The 20,246-nt window shown below is 44.7% G+C and overlaps 1 protein-coding gene across 2 annotated transcripts in view; it reads right to left on the bottom strand.

Moving 5' to 3' along the window:
* Positions 1-10,636: 10,636 nt before the first annotated feature.
* The window catches only part of LOC308112757 (phosphatidylinositol 4,5-bisphosphate 3-kinase catalytic subunit gamma isoform), a 130,335-nt gene continuing 120,725 nt past the window's right edge, over positions 10,637-20,246 (bottom strand). For both annotated transcript variants that reach the window (XM_080468500.1, XM_080468501.1), the window contains exons 8-13: positions 19,973-20,116; positions 19,804-19,894; positions 18,585-18,715; positions 15,207-15,318; positions 14,901-15,058; positions 10,637-11,383 (exon numbers count right to left, since the gene is read on the bottom strand). In XM_080468500.1, coding sequence (XP_080324626.1) covers positions 11,126-11,383; positions 14,901-15,058; positions 15,207-15,318; positions 18,585-18,715; positions 19,804-19,894; positions 19,973-20,116 — 894 coding nt within the window. In that variant the 3' untranslated portion in view covers positions 10,637-11,125. The remainder of the gene's footprint in view (positions 11,384-14,900; positions 15,059-15,206; positions 15,319-18,584; positions 18,716-19,803; positions 19,895-19,972; positions 20,117-20,246) is intronic.

Raw genomic sequence — 20,246 nt, 5'->3', positions numbered from 1 at the left:
CGCAATCATCTGTCAAGATGATAATAATGATAATAACGATAATAATAATAATAATAATAATAATGATAATAACGATAATAATAATGATGAAGATAATAATAATAATGATAATGATAATAATAATAATAATAATGATGAAGATATTAATAATAATAATAATAATAATGATGATGATGAAGATAATAATAATGATAATGATGATGATAATAATAATAATGATGATAATGATAACGATAATAATAATGATAATGATGATAATAACGATAATAATAATGATAATAACGATAATAATAATGATAATGATGATAATAATAATAATAATAATAATAATAACTATTATAATAACTATTATTATTACTATCATCATTATTATTATGTATTATGTGGTGTAATAATAATAACTATTATTATTAGTGTTGTTATCATCATCATCATCATCATCATCATCATTATTATTATTATTATTATTATTATTATTATTATTATTATTATTATCCAGGAACTTACTGAGTTTCAACTTGTTATCTAGTTGATGTCTCAGCTGGTTGAAATTAGTTCTTTGGTCTGAGTCTCGTCAGAAAAAGTTTGTCATCAGTATTTAAACTGTTTTTTTCCTGGTATCCTTTTTTTTTCTGTGTTTTCTAACTTTTCTAATTTGTATTTTCAATGCGTTTGCCTGGATTGTTTTGTATTTTTAGACTAATTTTAGAAAGATTTCTAATTGGTTATTCAGCTGGGTTTAGGCGTTCGATCTGTTCTTGTACTGATTTGAATCCTGGCATACAGTTTTGGACTGGGTTTCGATTGGATTGTAATTGTTCTTTTGACTGGGTTACGTTTACTTTTTCATTGTTTTTTAGACTGGCTTTAGATCAAATTTTAATTTACTTCATATTATTTGGATCGGTTGTAAACCCCTTCTCATTGCCATTCGGGCTGGGTTTAAATTCCTTTAACACTCATTATATAATGCTTTCAGGTGAACTTCACAGTGAATTCAAGCTTGTCTCATAGTGTTCCCTCATCAAATATGAGAACCTTCTACACTGTCAGACATCCTGAAACTTTGCAGATAAGAAATATATTTACAACGAACATTTTGATTCCTCAAATATCTTCTATGACGGTTCAGGATGCGAGAGGAGAAAAAGAGCTCTTTAATTACTCGCCACTGCCCAGTCTTGTTATATGGATGCAGGATAGTGACATGGGTCCTCACTGATGGAATTATCAAATGATGATGACAGTCTCTGTCTCTGAGCTCATTATATGGTGCCAGCTGAGTCAACTGATAAACATCACATCAACCCCCCCCAATCAGGAGCCACCAAACACAAGGACAGACTGCATTGGAAGAGGTTGCTGTGTGTGGAACTGCATATGGAAATGTAACGTTCTTTTTTTTTAAATTTGTTTTGAAGCTGTTCAAGACAGTAATAATGATTGAAATGTTTATTTCGAATAAGGTACGAAAACAAATAAGGAAAAAAAAAAGAAAATTAACAACAAAGTGTTCCTCACAAATAAATATATAAATGCATAACAGTAATAATAATATACAAATAAATCAAGAAAAACATCGTCAGATGAGTATTCGAAAAGGTGTGAGAAGAAGTAGAACTTATTTACTCCCACCCCTTGTCCCAAGTAAATATCATAATTAACTTCCTTCCATCTCTTACATACATACATAGATAGACACACACACACACACACACACACACACACACACACACGCACACACACACGTGTCCTGTGCATGATGTTGCATTACACGGTGGGGACCCCCCCCCCCCCCCCCCCCGCACCCCCACACCCCCAAAATGTTCCCACATAAAAACATTTCAGAGTAAAAAGCTCGACTTTGCTTCGTGTCTCTGTGATTGCACCATTTCATCTTAAAGATTGGTACCGACACTAAGTTACACCAGCCCCGAAGACGAGTAAGGACACGGGTCAGGCTGACAGCAGGACAGATGAGTACCTGTGAAGGCTGCCGCGCAACGCAGGTTGTGCAAGATGAAGCACAGGAATGGCTGGAATCCATAATTATCAACAATTCTCAACAGAAGGATTCTCCTGTTGTACAAACACGACTGTCAACAGTAGGTCGGGGGACGAGTCCTTTTCATGTGAGTGTATGTGAATGATGACAGGCCCACGACTCTGCTGTAGCATGAAAAAGTACATAGAAAATGTTAAAGTGTCAAAGCAAGACAATAAGAGTTTTTCTTAAAGTGGGGCAAAAAGAAATGAGAGACATGAGAATCCTGGACTAAAGGAAGCCTATCATTTGTTTGGGGTAGTTAACCTTTTGTGAGGAGAAACATCTGGAAGTGTGTGACATGATTGCAATGCTCAGGGAGCAGAAATGACTGGTTGTACGGGGTCTTCCTTGCATTCTGCGTGTCTTTCAGAGTAAAATGAGTTGTACGTTTACACAGAACACGTGCCGTGCCATGGGCATCATTTGGACATACAAAATGTAAAATCCACCAGTGTCCTGCAGCTGCAGTGCGTAGGGCCCCAGAGCAGGCACAGAAGTCTTCTTCATCGTCATCGTCATCGTCATCGTCATCGTCATCGTCATCGTCATCGTCATCGTCATCGTCATCGTCCACTGCAGGACCTCCTGCAGGGTGATTGACAGCCAACATATCACAAATCACTCTTTGGATCAATCTGGAAGTAAAGAGACGACAAAATAAAAGCACACTGAATGTGGCACAAGCAAAAATAGATAATAAAGATAAAGGAAATAAAAACTTGCCTGAAGATTTCATGTTGATGAACATGTCCAAACCTATTTATCACTGAAGCAGGAGCCGATGACAAAGAAAGTCCTCGTCGGCCATCATGTTCTGAAGGTTCAGTTATTTGTAGTGATTCACTGTGACGTCAACCCTTTAATTTCTTCTATTTTTATCATCTGATTAGCTGCTGAATGGTTATTTCAACACTGTAAAGGCCAATAAACAGAAAACCATCTTGATTTCGGGGGTGCACTGGAGGGGGCAGTTATCACTTTTTCCACCGAGGAAACGTTTCATCCCGTCTTTTTCCAGTTGTTCAGGAGTACTGCTTCTTTAGGTCAAGTTTCTCTCTCAGGCTGTACTTCCCCTTTCTTGTGCAAAACATTTTGGGGATATTTTGTGGAAAAAGATTTAGTTTTACTTAAAAAGAAGTTGATTTGTTTTGAATTGTATCAGGTCCCTAAATGTTCCTGTTTTTGACTGGAGGAATAGGGCATTTCTATGTTCATGATACCAAGTTAAATAGAGACCTCTTACTGATTTTTTCCTGTATTGTATGTAATACTATGGCGTTACTTTTAAATGACTCTCCCCAGACTGCTAAATAATACGTTAAATGGGGTAAATTAAGACCAAGTAGATGGTTTGTCAAAATTTCTTATCAAGGAGATATTTAGATTTATTCATCAGAGCCACGAGTTTTGCTGTTTTCTTTTTTACTTTTGCAACTTGTGTAGTTTCCAACTTCTTTTTTTCTTTTGCCGCTTCATTTAATGTTGAAGTTATTTTTGTTGAGGAACTACTTTTATTTCTTTCTGTGATGTTAAAAGTAATTTATATGTGAAGGAGGAATTCATGTTTTTCTTGCTGCCTTCCTGGTTCTTATTTCAAAAGGTCATGATGGTCAGTGGCGGCTCACTGGCGGTTTACTGGCGACTCACTGGCGGTTCACTGGCGGCTCAGTGGCGACTCACTGGCGGTTTACTGGCGGCTCAGTGGCGGCTCACTGGTGGTTGACTGGCGGCTCACTGGCGGCTCACTGGCGGTTTACTGGCGGCTCACTGGCGACTCACTGGCGGTTCACTGGCGGCTCACTGGCGACTCACTGGCGGTTTACTGGCGGTTCACTGGCGGCTCACTGGCGGTTTACTGGCGGCTCACTGGCGACTCACTGGCGGTTTACTGGCGGTTCACTGGCGGCTCACTGGCGGTTTACTGGCGACTCACTGGCGGTTCACTGGCGGTTCACTGGCAGCTCACTGGCGGCTCACTGGCGACTCACTGGCGGTTCACTGGCAGCTCACTGGCGGCTCACTGGCGACTCACTGGCGGTTTACTGGCGGCTCAGTGGCGGCTCACTGGTGGTTGACTGGCGGCTCACTGGCGGCTCACTGGCGGTTTACTGGCGGCTCACTGGCGACTCACTGGCGGTTCACTGGCGGCTCACTGGCGACTCACTGGCGGTTTACTGGCGGTTCACTGGCGGCTCACTGGCGGTTTACTGGCGGCTCACTGGCGACTCACTGGCGGTTTACTGGCGGTTCACTGGCGGCTCACTGGCGGTTTACTGGCGACTCACTGGCGGTTCACTGGCGGTTCACTGGCAGCTCACTGGCGGCTCACTGGCGACTCACTGGCGGTTCACTGGCAGCTCACTGGCGGCTCACTGGCGGCTCACTGGCGACTCACTGGCGGTTCACTGGCAGCTCACTGGCGGCTCACTGGCGGTTTGTTGAATGGTCTCGGAGGCGTGTTAGTTTTACCATCTTGTAATCGTTGCATCTATAACAATCATGTTGAAATAACCTTGGCAGCGACAAAAGTTTAATACATTCACCATCACGTTGTCATTTCTTCCTCCACATGTATGATTTTCCTCCCACTTCACAATCATGTGTCATGTTGTGTTGGTTTCTCACACAACTTTCCAATAATATACGTTAACACTGTGGTTTTAATGTGATAAAATCAAAAGATTTTGGAGAAGGTACGAACACTTTAGCAAGCCGCTGGATGAGACACTTTGATGAGGGATATGGTTCAAGCTTCACATGTGTCAACACAGTGCTGTCCTGAACACATCCATATGTTAATGTCTAGTCACAGTCATAGCGCCACCTATTGGTAAGAGGAAGTATTAGGAATTATAGTTTCACATACCATGGCCTCAGACTTTGTGATATCATCTTTCAGACTGGTTGGGATATGAAGCACATCAAGAAACTACTCTATAATACTCTAAACTATTGTTGTCACGATACCAACATTTTGGTATCGATACTGATACCACGATGTATTTTGATACTTTTGATACTTTTGGATACTTTTCCAAATAAAAAGAAAACACAGTTGTGGCCTTGTGGATGTAGTAGAAGCCGTTCTCTCTCTCTCTCTCTCTCTCTCTCTCTCTCTCTCTCTCTCTCTCTCTCTCTCTCTCTCTCTCAGTGATGAACTCTATTTCTTTTTACGGAGTTTCCACGGGTCGTTTGAGTCAGTTACGGATGCTCACTCTCACATGGATGCAAACGCCATGTCATTTACACATGCGCATCCGGTATTCTTCTCAAAGTACAAGCTCGGTTGGGAGAAGATTGTTTTCAAAATATTTTGTTTTGACTTTTACTTTGAAGTTGTGTCCAGGAATGTTGTTGGTAAATAAGGTCGAATATGAAGCACTCATTCAGTTGCGGATCTCGGGTCGGAGCGCGGACGCACCCCGTCTCGGCCGTTTATTTCACACCTCTCAGAAGCCGTAGTGCAAAATAAATAAATAAATAAATAAATTTAAAGAAGAAACCGGAGTGCAGTTTTTCGCACTTTCGATTGTCCAAAACATCCTGTAACACCCCGTCAACGATGGCTCTCCTCGGGGGATCCCCCGGTCGTTCACCACGCTCCCACGTCTACAAAGTCCTGAGTGAATGAGTCAGAAAGCAGCAGGCCGACGCTTCTCCACAGAGAGACTGACGACTCTCCTCGGTGCAAACTACAACACAGTGACGCTGCGCGGTGACGTAAAAAAAGAACTAGATACCGGTACCGGCCGGGCCCAGTATAGTATCGTTTTAAAGGCGTCAGTACCACGATACCAATACAGTATCGGTATACCAAACAACTCTACTCTAAACCCAACAGGAAGTTCGCCATTTGGAATTAGCTGAGAAATTCTCTTCTTGAACTCCTCCTATAGGGTAAATCCAAGAGACCTCAAATTTTATATATATTGTATACAACAATCCTGCCCAATCAAAAGGGTATCAGTGTTCTTCTGCAAAAGTCAAAGGGCGTGGCCATGGCAGACGGAAATCTGATGCTTCGCCATGAAACAGGAAGTGATGTGTGACTCTGCTCTGCATGCTGCAATGGGCAACATTGATCAAATCCATATGTCAATATCGATTCACAGACGTAGAGCCACCTGCCGGCAACAGGAAAGATCATGTTGTTCATCTGTATGTGTTATTATTACATTATTATTTGTGCAATCCACTGTTGAGTGCCGTGTGAGCCACAGAATTGTACCTTTTTGACACTTAGATGTAATAGTGAGCCCACATTTCCATCTCACTCTGATGTGCACCAAACCTCAACATGCACCACATTCCAATGTGCGAGGACCCGTTCAACTCTGCTTGCAGCTTTAATATTTGTATTGTGACTGGAAGCATTTTGATTTATGTGTTCAGAGCTACGTCCATCCTATTCTACCTCTAATACATTGAACATTCTGGACAGTGTGGCTTACAACTGCCTTTATCTAAAAAAATATAATAATCATAAAGCCAAAAAGGTACTACTTATTCTAAAATTGAAACAGAACGCTCCCACTTTGGTTCTCAAACCAGCAGTGGTACGCGAGCTCCCTCTGGTGGTACGTGGAGGAAAGTCCTACATTTATACAGTTGGAATTTATTTGAAAACACATACACATGTAACCCAGAGGTTCTGCGTGTCTGCTCTAGGAGCGCCTCTCCACAAAACCTGCGTCGCTCTGCGTTGTGTTTGCGGTTGTATTTGGCTGCAGGGTGCCATGCAGAGAGAAGAGGATCAGACAGCAGTTGTGATGGAGACTCGTATTTCTTCAACTTCAACTTCAACAACAGAAGGAAAAGAAAAGAACAAAACACTTGTGATTATCTGTATTAACATTCACTGTAAAGCAATTATCCTGATTGCTACTAAACTGGCTGAGTTTAGGCCTGTGCATATTGAGAAAAGTGATCCGTAACAATGAGCACATTTTCAATACCACCTTTTGACTTCTCCAAGTTAAAAATTAAAGTTAATTAAGCGCAAAAAAAGCGCACACAAGCTTCACACAGTGACAGCGCGGCCACAGGTCTACTGCCGTTTCCTGGGGAAATATACAAGAGCTTTTTTCTACCTGTGTTTTTTCTACTGTGGTCAACAGGTGGAATTTGAACATGGGCCACATTTTGCCCCCAAACTGGTCTTTGGACATTCCTGCACTAACTAGTGGAATAGAAGAGGAGCTGAAAAAGAAACTTAAAACACTGAATTCTGTTCAAGAGGTTAAGGAAACCATAAGACACAGCTGGAACAATCATGGGTCAGAGCAGGTCACCACAGGACCTGCACACAGAGACTGAATGGAAGAAGGGAACACACACTGAATCAAAAACTAAAACAGGAAACATGAGGTAATAGACGACACAGGAGACTGGACATTTGGGACCGGAAACACTGGGAAAAAAGAGGGAGGACACAAGACGGGAAATTAAAAACGAAACAAGATGAACCACTTCACTAAAAGTGCTGCCTGGTTTCCCAAGTGCTTTTGCTCTTGAGATGATGAATGAATACTTTATTGATCCTCGTGAGGAAATTATTTCTGCATTTCACAATTATTTTCAAAGTTAACTTTAACAATACATGTGAGAAGCAGTGGGCTGCCACAGGGCAGCACCTGGGGAGCTGCAGGATCCACAATGATCGCCCGTCAGCAGTGGGAGTCAAACTTGCAAACATCTTGCAAACTTCCCATTTCCTCAGTTACAGAGCAGGAGTTGTGAAGGAGGCCGAGAGCCTTCAGGCCGAGAGCCTTCAGGCCGAGAGCCTTCAGGCCGAGAGCCTTCAGGCCGAGAGCCTTCAGGCCGAGAGCCTTCAGGCCGAGAGCCTTCAGGCCGAGAGCCTTCAGGCCGAGAGCCTTCAGGCCGAGAGCCTTCAGGCCGAGAGCCTTCAGGCCGAGAGCCTTCAGGCCGAGAGCCTTCAGGCCGAGAGCCTTCAGGCCGAGAGCCTTCAGGCCGAGAGCCTTCAGGCCAAAATTGAGATTATAAAGATACAGGATGTAAGACCAGGGGCATGTGATGGCCACAGGCCTCTGACGGTGTGCTTTCCTGCCCTCCTGCCCTCCTGCCTCTACTTCCCTCTTTCCAAACCTCCTTGATTTCCTGCCCCGCCCACCTGGTTCAGGGATCGGCTCCACCTGCTGGGGGCTTTTCACAGTTTGGTTAATCCAGGCTGGCTCGCGCTCTCTCCCTCCCGGAAGGCCGGTGAAACCTTGGTTTGTTTGGTTTGCTGTTAATTATGCTCAACATAAACTTTAGCCTTGGTTTTCTTTTGTTCAGTATTCATTTATTCAAAAGCTTTCCTGAGTCGACCCCCTCGTTGTTATGCTCTCCAACGAGCTGGACACAAAGCCGCATTTGTACACAAGGTGGCAGTAGTGAGTCGTTGTTCCTCGGTGTTTCTTCAGTTTGCGAAGCATTCAAATTTCTAATCCTTACTTGTGTTCTGTACAAGACACTTAGCATGGCAAGAATAAATATACTTCAGTAAATTCCTCTGAAACATTCATTTTCTTTAAAGTTTTTTTTACCCCCACCAATTTCACACAACGCAGAATTTTGTGACTGCTTCATGGACACAAGGTTTAGCTATGGACATCAGCTGTTTGTATTAGCAGTGTATTACTGAACAGGTTTATCCCATCAATTCACCATATTTATCAGCTTCCTCATGTCTTCCTGCTTCATACTAGTAAGTTATTAAAATAAATATATACCTCATGCTTATAATGGGTCATATCGAGCACAAATCACACACTTTTAGAGGGACAGTAGTACTCTAGAGGCTACTTAGTGTAGAGACAATCTTTAACAGAACCTCTGTGTTAGATCTTTCCAATTTAGAACATTTTGTACATAGAAATGGTGAAATATGAGTAAAGTTTTTTATTCTCTGCAGATTTTAACATAAACAATTATGAACATAAATGTCATGTATGAGAGTTTACTTACCGTAGTAATCAACAAATCACAGTCTGTGTCTGGCCATTTTTAATTTGAAAGTCCAATAAGAGAAGTTAACAGAGCCATCGTATTCATGCCTCTGTGATCAACTGGAATTCCATGATTCAGATTTTCCCAGAAAGGATTATTACTCTGAGTTTGGACTACATATTTTATTTTATTTTTTTTATTTTTTTTTTATTTTCTCCCTTGTCCTGTTCGGCAGCTTGGGCCAACAATATGATGTGATTGAGAGCCTTCGGAGTCAGAACAGATTTTGGTCTTGCAACAGGGAGAGACCTGGAGTCTCCTCCTGTTGCCTTCTCCGTCAGAAGATGGCATGGCTGCCGTACACGACCGGGGGGGAACGCACAAAGAGAGAGAGAAGAGAAAAGAGAGAAAAAGGTTGAGGGAGGAGGGAGGGGGGGGGGAGGGGGTAGGGGGATAACATACAATATCCTTGTTGTGCTACATATATTATTTGCAGTTATCACACTGATCCAAATATTTTCCAACTGTTTTTGGATTAAACCAGCCTGAGCAGCTCTATCTAGACAGTAAAATGATTTTCTAGATTAACCAGCCTGAGCAGCTCTATCTAGACAGTAAGATGATTTCTTAGATTAACCAGCCTGAGCAGCTCTATCTAGACAGTAACGTGAAGCAGGAACATGAATTAACAAAGAGGTGACAACAAAAGAGGAACATGATTTTTAAAGTTTGAGCAAATGATGACAGAGAACAAGCAACTTCAGAAGCACCTTTCGTGAGGAGTGGGAGTGTGTGTGTGTGTGTGTGTGTGGGTGTGTCTGTGTGTGTGTGTGTGTGTGTGTGTGTGTGTGTGTGTGTGTGGGGTTTGTCCACTGGGTGGGACCGGAACTGCTGTGGGGGGACCCGTGGCGAGACCCCAGGGTCCGAGGCCATCGGGCCCGGACACCGCCACCCCGGCAGACGGAAGCCCCCCAGGCCCGGGGAGACCCCAGCGAACCACCCCAGAGAGCCACGTCCCCGCCCAAAAAGCACCCGACGGAGAATGCAGAGAGGAATCCCCCCCAGGCAAGAGGGGCCCACGGCCCCAGGCCCCGACCCAAGCCGCCAAGCCGAGAAAAGGCCGGAGCAGGGCCCCCGGGCCGAGCGGGTCAAGAGCCCCCCCAACCCAGGCGGCGAGTCCCGCCGCACCCCCGGGAACAGGCCCACCCACCGCCCCCCCCCCCCAACCCGGCAAGGCAGAGACGGCGCCAGCCGCCGCGCCCCGGACCAGCCCCGCCCCCAGACCCAGGAAAGCGAAGGCCGGCGCAGGCCCCGGTCGGAGGACAGTCAACTCTACACCCCCGGGAGCCTCATATCCCACCCGCCCCATGGTCCTCCCCCCCGGTTTTAATTGAAATACCCAACCCCTGACCCACCCCCCACAGACACCCACCCCTGACGCAGACGCAGACGCAGACGCAGACGGGCACACACAGGCACACACACACACACACACACACACACACACACACACACACACACACACACACACACACACACACACACACACACACACACTCGGGACGGTGGGGGAGTGATGACTCTCGGCCCCCTACAGATTTGAGATGGAGGAAACACAGTGCATACAACGACGTGACAAATCCTGCTTCCAAACTGTGTTTTTATTCAGACGTTTAAAAAAGACACTGAAGTGAACCCTGAAGAAAGGTTCCTCTGAAACACTGACGACCAGTGTTGCCACAGTTACCTTGACAAAGTAATCCGATTAGTGATTTCTTGTGACTCATCTAAAAAGTAATCTAGTTACTTTACTTGTTTTTAAAAAGTAACTAAGTTAGATTACAAGTAACTTTTTAGTTACTGTCAACACCGCCCCACCATCTCAAAATAAAAAGGACAACTGGTTTTTCCAAACTAAGTTACGTGTTACCTGCATCAATGGAGACGACTTTATTTGGAGTTAAACTTTTTCAATGTACATTTGATCTGATTCCCAAAGAAATTTTTCTCCCTCAGGCTAGAAAAACAGTTTCTACATTCAGTAATATGTTAAGTCAAAGGGGGAAAGGCACTAATCTACACAAACAGCCCCGGGCAATAAACAGGATAAAACACAAGCAGCTCGTACCGCTACTTGTTGCTCGCTAACATGTGGAACCAGAAGTTGGCCTGCACGGTCCAACCCTGTTTCTCACAGTGAGCAATCTGCCCCAGAAAGTCCTGCTTGGCTTCTTCCTCGGTTTGTCCCTCCTGCAGCGCCTGTCGCAGGTAGCGCATGTCCTCCGGGGCGCTCAGCTCAGGGATGCCGGTGAGCAGCATGAGGGAGAAGAGGGTGATCAGCAAACGGGAGTGGGAGCGCAGCGAAAGGTACGCTTGAATGCAAGTGTCCTGTCATGAATGTACAAAGAAGACAAAAAAAAAGAAATGATCGATTGCCCATCTGCAGGAAGGAGAATTATGTGTTTGTGGACTTCAGGTCAGCGTCCACCACCATCATGCCCTCCGGACTGGTCCCTAAGCTGCAGGGCATCGGACACCTGTTCAGTGTTGTGCTGTTCTTATTGCACTACATTATGCTTGTTGTCCCATCTTACAGCATGAAAAATCATGAATAAAATATGTCAACGTGACCCTTCTATAGCTGTTGTGCCCCTACATTACAAGGCCTTATTGTTACTATTGTTAAGGTTTGTATAACTATAAACGACCCACTTTGGGGCCTTGACCCACTAGTTTAGAATCAATTCCACTCCAGCAAATGTCTTTTTGTCATTCAGAACACTTGTTTTTCTGCCTCCAATCTGCACCTTGTTTTCAGTTTGCTCCTATTGGTCCTATTATTTGGTTTCTACTAAATGTGGGTATCAAACTAAAATAATCTGTAGAGTGGTAGCAACCTAATACGGTATTCAGTTGACCATCCTCGGTTACCAGCAGTGACGTGCAGTCAGGGTAGGCAGTGCCTACCCACGGTTCAATTGAAATGAATGATATATTAATTTTGATTATTTGTTTTGATTATAATATAATTAATTATTATTTATTTTTCACTTTCCAGTAGCTTACAGTACCTATAGGTTTGAAAGTGTCAGTATTTTGTGCTTTTCATGGCCCAAATGACTCAACACCGCTATTTCCTGGTACGGCAGAGAGGCTGCACACGTCACTCACTCCTGCGTTGTCTTACTGTGAAGGCCACACCCCCTCCTGAAGGCCACCCCCTCCTGAAGGCCACACCCCCTCCTGAAGGCCACATCCTCTCCTGAAGGCCACACCCCCCCCTGAAGGCCACATCCTCTCCTGAAGGCCACACCCCTTCCTGAAGGCCATCCCCTCCTGAAGGCCACACCCCTCCCGAAGGCCACACCCCCTGAAGGCCACACCCTCCTGAAGGCCACACCCTCCTGAAGGCCACACCCCCTCCTGAAGGCCACACCCCCTGAAGGCCACCCCCTCTCCCAAAGGCCATCCCCTCCTGAAGGCCACACCCCCTCCAGAAGGCCACACCCCTTCCTGAAGGCCACATCCCCTCTGGAAGGCCACACCCCTTCCTGAAGGCCACCCCCCTCCTGAAGGCCATACCCTCGTGAAGGCCACACCCTCCTGAAGGCCACATCCTCTCCTGAAGGCCACACCCCCTCCTGAAGGCCACATCCCCTCCTGAAGGCCACCACCTTTCCCAAAGGCCATCCCCTCCTGAAGGCCACACCCCCTCCTGAAGGCCACACCCCCTCCTGAAGGCCACACCCCCTCCTGAAGGCCACCCCCTGAAGGCCACCACCTTTCCCAAAGGCCATCCCCTCCTGAAGGCCACACCCCTTCCTGAAGGCCACATCCCCCCTGGAAGGCCACACCCCTTTCTGAAGGCCACATCCTCTCCTGAAGGCCACACCCTCGTGAAGGCCACACCCCCTCCTGAAGGCCACTCCCCCTCCTGAAGGCCACATCCTCTCCTGAAGGCCACACCCCCTCCTGAAGACTCACTGCTGCTCTGCCTTTGCCGGTCATATCCAGTGTGTGGATGTTTGCTCAAGCACAGTCAGTTCCCCAATATGAAAATCATTTAGGTAAAAAGGCAGATTGCTATGCTGCCTTTGGACGTAACCGTGTTATGCTAAATGCTATACGTACATTTACAGTGCATTAGTGAATTGATACAGCGCTGCTACGCTCTCTAGCTAGTTGGCGGGTTAACAGGCAGGATGACATCGCTCGAGACGATTAAAGGCCCATGCATCCTCCCGTTTTGAACCCATAAGAACAAGAAGAAAATTCTGCAGTAACGTCAGCCAGCTGCTGAAAAAAAAGCTTTTTCTGCAGGACTGTTCATACTCCGATAAGAAGTTGCAGAACTCGCAGGCCACGCCCCTTCACAGCAGGCCACGCCCCCTCATAGCAGCCACACATCTGTGATGCGGTGTTTAAACTTTTCAACAGCACAGTTCATTTCTGGCCTCCAGTACTTTCAGAAATACATTTATCTGAACTGTTTCAGTAATAAAAGAGAGTTTTTGTCGAGCGCGATGTTAGTCCGGTTTTAACTACAGGAGCTGACAGCTGTTCGTGATGCGTTCAGGTGCATCACGTCAGCCCGCACTCCGACATTTTAACGAGTTGCGGCGCTCGTACAGTAGCGATGTTACAAGCTAAATATGATTAAAATATCACTGATAGTCATGAGCGAACTGGAACAGGCATGCGCAGCACACGGCAGTTCAGAAGTTTCGGTAGTGCGGCTCCTTCGGCCAGGACGGTTGGTACAGCCGAAACAACTTTCTTCAGCTAGAGAGAGCTGGACGAAGGCAATGACGTCATTTTGTTCAGCAGGACCCCGCACTGCCCAATGTTCGTCTTGTTCTTATGGCGTATGAAGGGGCCTAAAGACATTTCAACAACTTTCTTTTGAGGAAAAACAGCAGCTTTTAAAAGATGGGAGACCAACACCTGAGCTACCAGACCCTCAGCAAAATAAAGGTCAGAAAATTGGCGCAGACGCTCTGCAGGAGTGGTTTCAGCACCTCAGACAGCTCTGCTGTCAGAGTTGTTTTCATTTTCTCTGTGTTTCCAACATGAACAACGGATGCGCTGCCATGTCATGAGATCTATCTTGTCTTATCTAGTCTAGAGACTGCTGTTGAATAATTCTTTAAGTTTCTTTAATGGTCATTTACCATCTTGATCAGGGGTGGGCATTCCTGGTCCTGGAGGGCCGCAGTCCTGCACGGTTTCTACGTGTCCTCACATCGAGACAGCTGACAGCAATTATTGGCTCGTTATCAAGCTTTCTGCAGAGCCTCATCATGACAACTCAGGTGTGTTTGAGCAGGGAGACATGGAAAACATGCAGGACTGCGGCCCTCGAGGACCAGGAGTGCCCACCCCTGATCTTGATTTTATTAGATTAACACTTGGCAGCTGAAACATATTGTAGTGACCACGGAGCTGATCACCGCAGTGCATTATGAGAGTTGGGTTGGCGCTATCGCTTTGTCCTGTGTGGGGTCACAGGGTGCTGGAGCCAATCCCAGCCTACTATGAGTGAGAGCAGGATACACCTGGACAGGTCGCCAGTCCATCACAGGGCAAAGACACCGAGACAGACAACCACACACACTCACAGTCACACCAGGGGCAATTTATTGTCACTAATTAAGGACATATACATATTTTAAGACTGTGGGAGGAAACCCACCCTCACATGGGGAGAACATGAAAAACTCCACACACACTGCCCTTTACCTGGACAGTTATTCCTAATTACCAGTGGCTCTTATTACTTAAAGTCTGTCTTCTACCATTGAGCAAACCAAACATCAAGATTGTATTTGTGTTGCTACTAAAACATTATCGGTATCAGAACCAGTTTTACACAGAGAGAAATTTAATCACAGAAAGTCTTTCGTACCTGGAATCGTTGAAAGTACAGGCTGTTACGACCTTTGACTCTGCCCATGAGATACAGGAAGTCAGGCGTGAGGACGAAGGGTACCCGCTCTCTAATTATGCCGAGGAAATACTTCTTATTGCCCAGGATGTGCCCAAAGTCAATGTGAAACAGGTTTCCTGCAAAGACGGTGAAACACTGACTTCAATCTCAATGATAATATTCCGTCATACATTCATGATGGAGTGATTCCTTCAGTTGTTACAGTGAATGCAGAGTTAAGTTTGATGACTAGTGAGAACAAAGTGAAGGATCTGTGTAACACACCCTGGTCTGTGATCATGATGTTGTCATTGTGCCGATCTCCGACTCCCAGGATGTAAGTGGCGACGCAGTAACCAGCACACGACTTCATGAACCTCTCCACAGTCTTGAAGTGCTGCAGTCACAAGAGATTTAAAGCCAACAGGTTGATACTAGACTATCTACACTACAGCAAAACTTCGATTTAGATTTATTGCACATAAATTAAAAACTCTAAGAATATTTTTTAAAATTCTGCACGAAGTGGCTGGTGGTTCTTCCTGTTCCATGACTTCCTGCATTAGCACAGGTGATGTAATGAATCTCACTTTGCTTTGATAGGAGTCTTTGGCTCTTTTGAATTGTAGTTATCTCATCATCTTCCTCATAACGGCTCATAGATTCTCTGCAGGCTTCGGGTCATCTCACACTTCTGATCAATCAGAGCTCAGGATTGCCACCGTTCAGGCTTAAAAACGTTTTACGCCTCAACAGTGTCATGAGATGACAGAAGTGTTTGTTTTTGGTGGTACATCTTTGTCCTCTAGCTCACTACACCAAGCCCACCACTGAAAACTTGGGTTCAAATATTAAGCTTAACAGTCGGAGCAAGGTGGGGGTTTCAACACGATTGTGAATTTTTACTGATTAATCAGACTTTTCTTTCAAATTTAGAATTCTATATGGAATTTGCAGAGCATGAATGTACAGTACATTATTTATATCAGTTAGGTCTTATTGCAATATGTGTATTACGCATGTTGATATTTGGAATGTTCAACTTTATTTATTAACACGCCAGTCACAACACAGTCATTTCAAACACTTTTACAGAGAAGACCCAACAATTCCCCAGAGAGAGAGGGGGGGGGGGGGGCAGTCTTGTTTCTCGGATTCATCGTGGCTCAGGGGCTGATACGTATGGCTCATGAGAAGGTGACCCTGACCTATAGACAAAGCACCACAAATGTCAGGCCTGATGGTTTGTCCCGTGTTTATGATCTGGAGGAGATCCAAATGGAGCCCAAACCTATCCTTCCAGTCTCCAGTATTGTCGGTGCAATCACTTTGGGGGGGGGGGGGGGGGGGGGGACCAAGTCCAATGTGCTTTGGAGAACTGTGAGGTACTACGCTCATACCCCAATAATCGCCTGTTTGTCCGTCCTTCACTTTGGTCACAACTCCTCCACTGGGATAATAGCTCCCAGCTGGCAGCCCACCTTGGGGTCACACGAACCACCGCTTCCATTTGTCAGTGTTTATGGTGGCCCAGAATGCAAGAGGATGTCAAGGAGTACGTCGCCGCTTGTCCCACCTGCGCTCGCTCAAAGTCAGCTAACTGTCCTCCTGCTGGTAAATTCAACCCCCTTCCAGTACCATCCCCCCGGTCTCACATCTCCCTGGACTTTGTCACTGGACTCAGCAGGTCTGATGGTAAAACTACTGTCTTGTCAAAAAACACAGGCAAACTGGCAACAAGTCACTCCAGCTTTTTCCCCTGTTTCAAGTCTCATGGTGTTTTTTTAATAATTTTTCTCTCAGACCAAGATTCCAGGTAAGCCCTCCTCTGACTTTCAATATTTGTGACCCTTGCCTGCATGACCTCGGCTCAGCTTCAATGTTTTCCACCTCCCCTTTTCCCTTAAGACCTAATAAAGTGACACCCTCTCGCAACCTACTGTGTCTGGCCTTTGAGTCCACGCTTCACTAGTGACATCTGGTTCAGTCGTGCTATGAAACTGTGGATGTTTGGCTTAGGGCTGAACAATTTTGGAAAATAATCTAATTGCAAGTTTTTCCCTCAATATTGCGATTTAATATGCGATTATTTTTTCAAGGTCCTCTTCTCACGTATTTTTCAACAAACACAAGCAATAAATCAATCTGTATTATAATAAACAATATCAGATTTATTATACATAAATTGTTCTTTCTTATAGGCGAGGCTTATGTTAAGATAAAGTCAAATGAAGCATGTATTAATATGAAAGAGTTTATTAATCTTCTACTTCAATTAGAGTTGTAAACTTACTAAGTACTGTGACTTGCAGTCTTGTAGCGTTCATCACAACAAGCCAGCCGCTTGTCCATTGTGCTTATCAAAGCCCTAAACCAGGCTTGGTCACTATACTAATGTAGGGCTGGACATTAAGGATTTTGAGTGGTTTGCTCATCTACACTGCAGTAGGGATGAACTGATCCACGTTGTTTCACTTCCGATCTGATCCCGATACTTAACTTTGTATATCTGCCGATACGATTCTGATAGCAGAGCTCTGTTTGCTTTAATATTATTATTATCATTATTGTTGACTTTAAATGAGGCTGTAATAAACTCTCTACAGTAATGTATGAAATGTACTAATGTATACATGTATTCTCTCAAAAGACAACTTGAGGTAGTATCAGGACAGAAAAGGAAGCAGTACAAACTATATTTGTTCCATGTGGACAATGTGGGGGTCTGTGGGACGTCATCATCTCATAATAAACTAGTTTTATCTTTAAAACCTCAGAATCACTTTATTAATTTCTGGGGAAATTATTTAGCAACGGAGCACAAACAGCAGTGCTTCAGCTCGAACAACACAAATGATTGGGACTATTTTCAGAGAATTTAGCGCAGAGTAGCACGCAGCTTCACGGAGGTGTGAATCGACTGCTACAGTGGAGGAGAAAGCTGTTCATTGTTATGATGCCGAGGTCAGTGCCGTTCTCCTCGGCGAGCTGGCGTTTTAAAACGGTGACGTCTGTTGCTTTGCTAACATCCACGTTTCTGCGTTGCTTTGCGGTGTTTTGAGTGTAAAATCCGTCCAAACAGCAACATGTTGTCATGAAAAGTTGGATAGCACAGTGCTACTTCCCTAGCCTGCTCGCTGGCTGCAAACTGTGGAATGGATTTCCTGACTCATTCATCCTGGTCTCATTGAGACCCGCCTCCCTTCAGGAAATCCAGTCCACAGTTTGCAGCCAGCGAGCAGAGCAGCAGCAGGGAAACACTGTGGAGTCATTTCAGTAACAGTAATGCAGACGAAGCTTCATGGATCAGAAATCTCCGCAGGTTGGATCGGACAATTCCGATCTATGAATTACGTTGATATCGGAACCCGATCCCGGATCAGATCGGCTCCATCCCTAAAAACTACTAGCCCGGTCGGGCAAGGTGGGCAGATGACATGCGCAGGACGAGCAAGTCGTCACGTGACCAGATCACATGAGCAGTCAAATCGCAGCCCTTGTGATTAGAAAATCCTGTTTTATCATATCGCGATATTATCGCAAATGCAATTAATTGTTCAGCCCTAGTTTGGCTTGCAGTCTGTTTCCTGATAATACTGTTTCACTATAATAGTCAAACAATGAATTTTTCTACCATCCATGTTAAAGTACCTCCCTACTCACAATTTCCTGGAGAGGACACTTGGACTTGAGCCACTCGAAGAGAGCGTCGTTTCTGAAAGCTGCATTGGTTCCTCCGTGGTTCCTCTGCACTGCAGCGATGGTCACTGCGTCCCTCACAATTTCTATCATACCTGTTGAAGGGAGATTGAATAAAGGAAAACAGTTTTTGATTAAAAACCATAACAGCAAAGCCACAACAGAAGAAAACTGGTTTATGGGTGAGCCTGAAGCTTTACAAGGACACTTCCAGTTCCCAGAAGGACATAATGACACATTAACTAAAGCAGCTTATGGATTGTATTGTTTTTAATTGCGGGTAAACAGATTTCATTTAAATATTGCTTTTCCACTGCTTTTGTTGGCCCCAAAGTGCTTTACACTGTTCATCACATTCACACAGCATTGGAGGCGGCTGCCATGCAAGACACAGCTGGTTGTTAGGAGAGCTGTGGACCATGAGGCCTGCTTACATCCACTCAAAATTAAAAACGAGTTGTTAGACCAAGGCTTCAAAAATACAACTTAAACGATTTGTTTTGCAGATTTTACCTTTGCTAACAAATTGTTTTACAAACCTTGGGAAAACATTTGCACACAATTTTGTCTCATTCTTCTGTATGCATTCCACTTCACGCACGCTCTCCATTTTTCTCAGTAAATATAATTCTCAAGATGCTAGTGACATTGTTGGCAAAGAAATCAAACCATCGATATCCAGAAATTATATGTAATAATGTGATGTGACACAGGAAAAAAGAATTGAACATATGAAGAAAAGCATGGAAAGCCAAGACACCGGCTGAAATCAACCAGTTGTTCGAAAGCAATCCTGCCCTTTGTCAGTGCAAACTCTCTTCAGCTGGTTCAGTCCCAACTGACGGTGGATAAGAAGGTTTCTCATGACCAAGGTGTCTCACAAGAAACATCTCAGGTTGCGTTAAAGCAACGAGCTCTCTCCAGACTTTGCAAACTTATTGCTGCAAAACATACTGAAGGCACTGGTTACAGAAGGATTTCTAAACTCCTGAATGTTCAAGTGAGCACAGCTGGAGCCATGGTCAGGTGTGCCTCGCAACAACTCTGACAGAGCAGTGAAAGTGATTATAAGACGAGGTGTCAAAGAGCCAGTGATCACCGGTGGAGAGCTACAGAAAGACCTGGAATTACCAAGTGACACCTTTGTAATGAGACACCTAAATATAAGCACAGATGTTGATACCTATGTTGTGTCCTGTGGAGATGCAGCCATAAGGGATCAGGTTAAGGTCCAGAGATTTCTCCTGCCAAATGGAGTCCATCAGCACCAGAGTCTAAACAGGAAAATTCATACTTAATGCTACTTCGTGGACAGAAATCTGCCTGAATAGCTAAAGCAGAGAGAGTGGTACCTGAATGATGAGCATGTCCTGTCTGAGGTCGTCTCCTTGTTTGAAGATGATTCCCACAGGTGTAGCAGAAGATGGCGATGGCATGGGATCAAACTCCAGCCAGAGAGGTTTCTTCTTGGAGTTCATCACCTTGCATTTTTCCAGCTTTGAAACACAAACGCAAGGTCAGTCGATTTATGTGTTTGAAGACCTGAAATCAGCTTCCTTCTGTTTGTGGGGGTTCCTTTGGTTATTTGTTCTCCTTTGCCTTCCAGTGCATAATACAACTAATGCT

Source organism: Lipophrys pholis (genome assembly GCF_963383615.2).
Source record: "Lipophrys pholis genome assembly, chromosome: 8".
Lineage (NCBI taxonomy): Eukaryota > Metazoa > Chordata > Actinopteri > Blenniiformes > Blenniidae > Lipophrys > Lipophrys pholis.
Note: the sequence above shows the minus strand (reverse complement) of the source record. Positions and strands in the feature narration are given on the sequence as shown.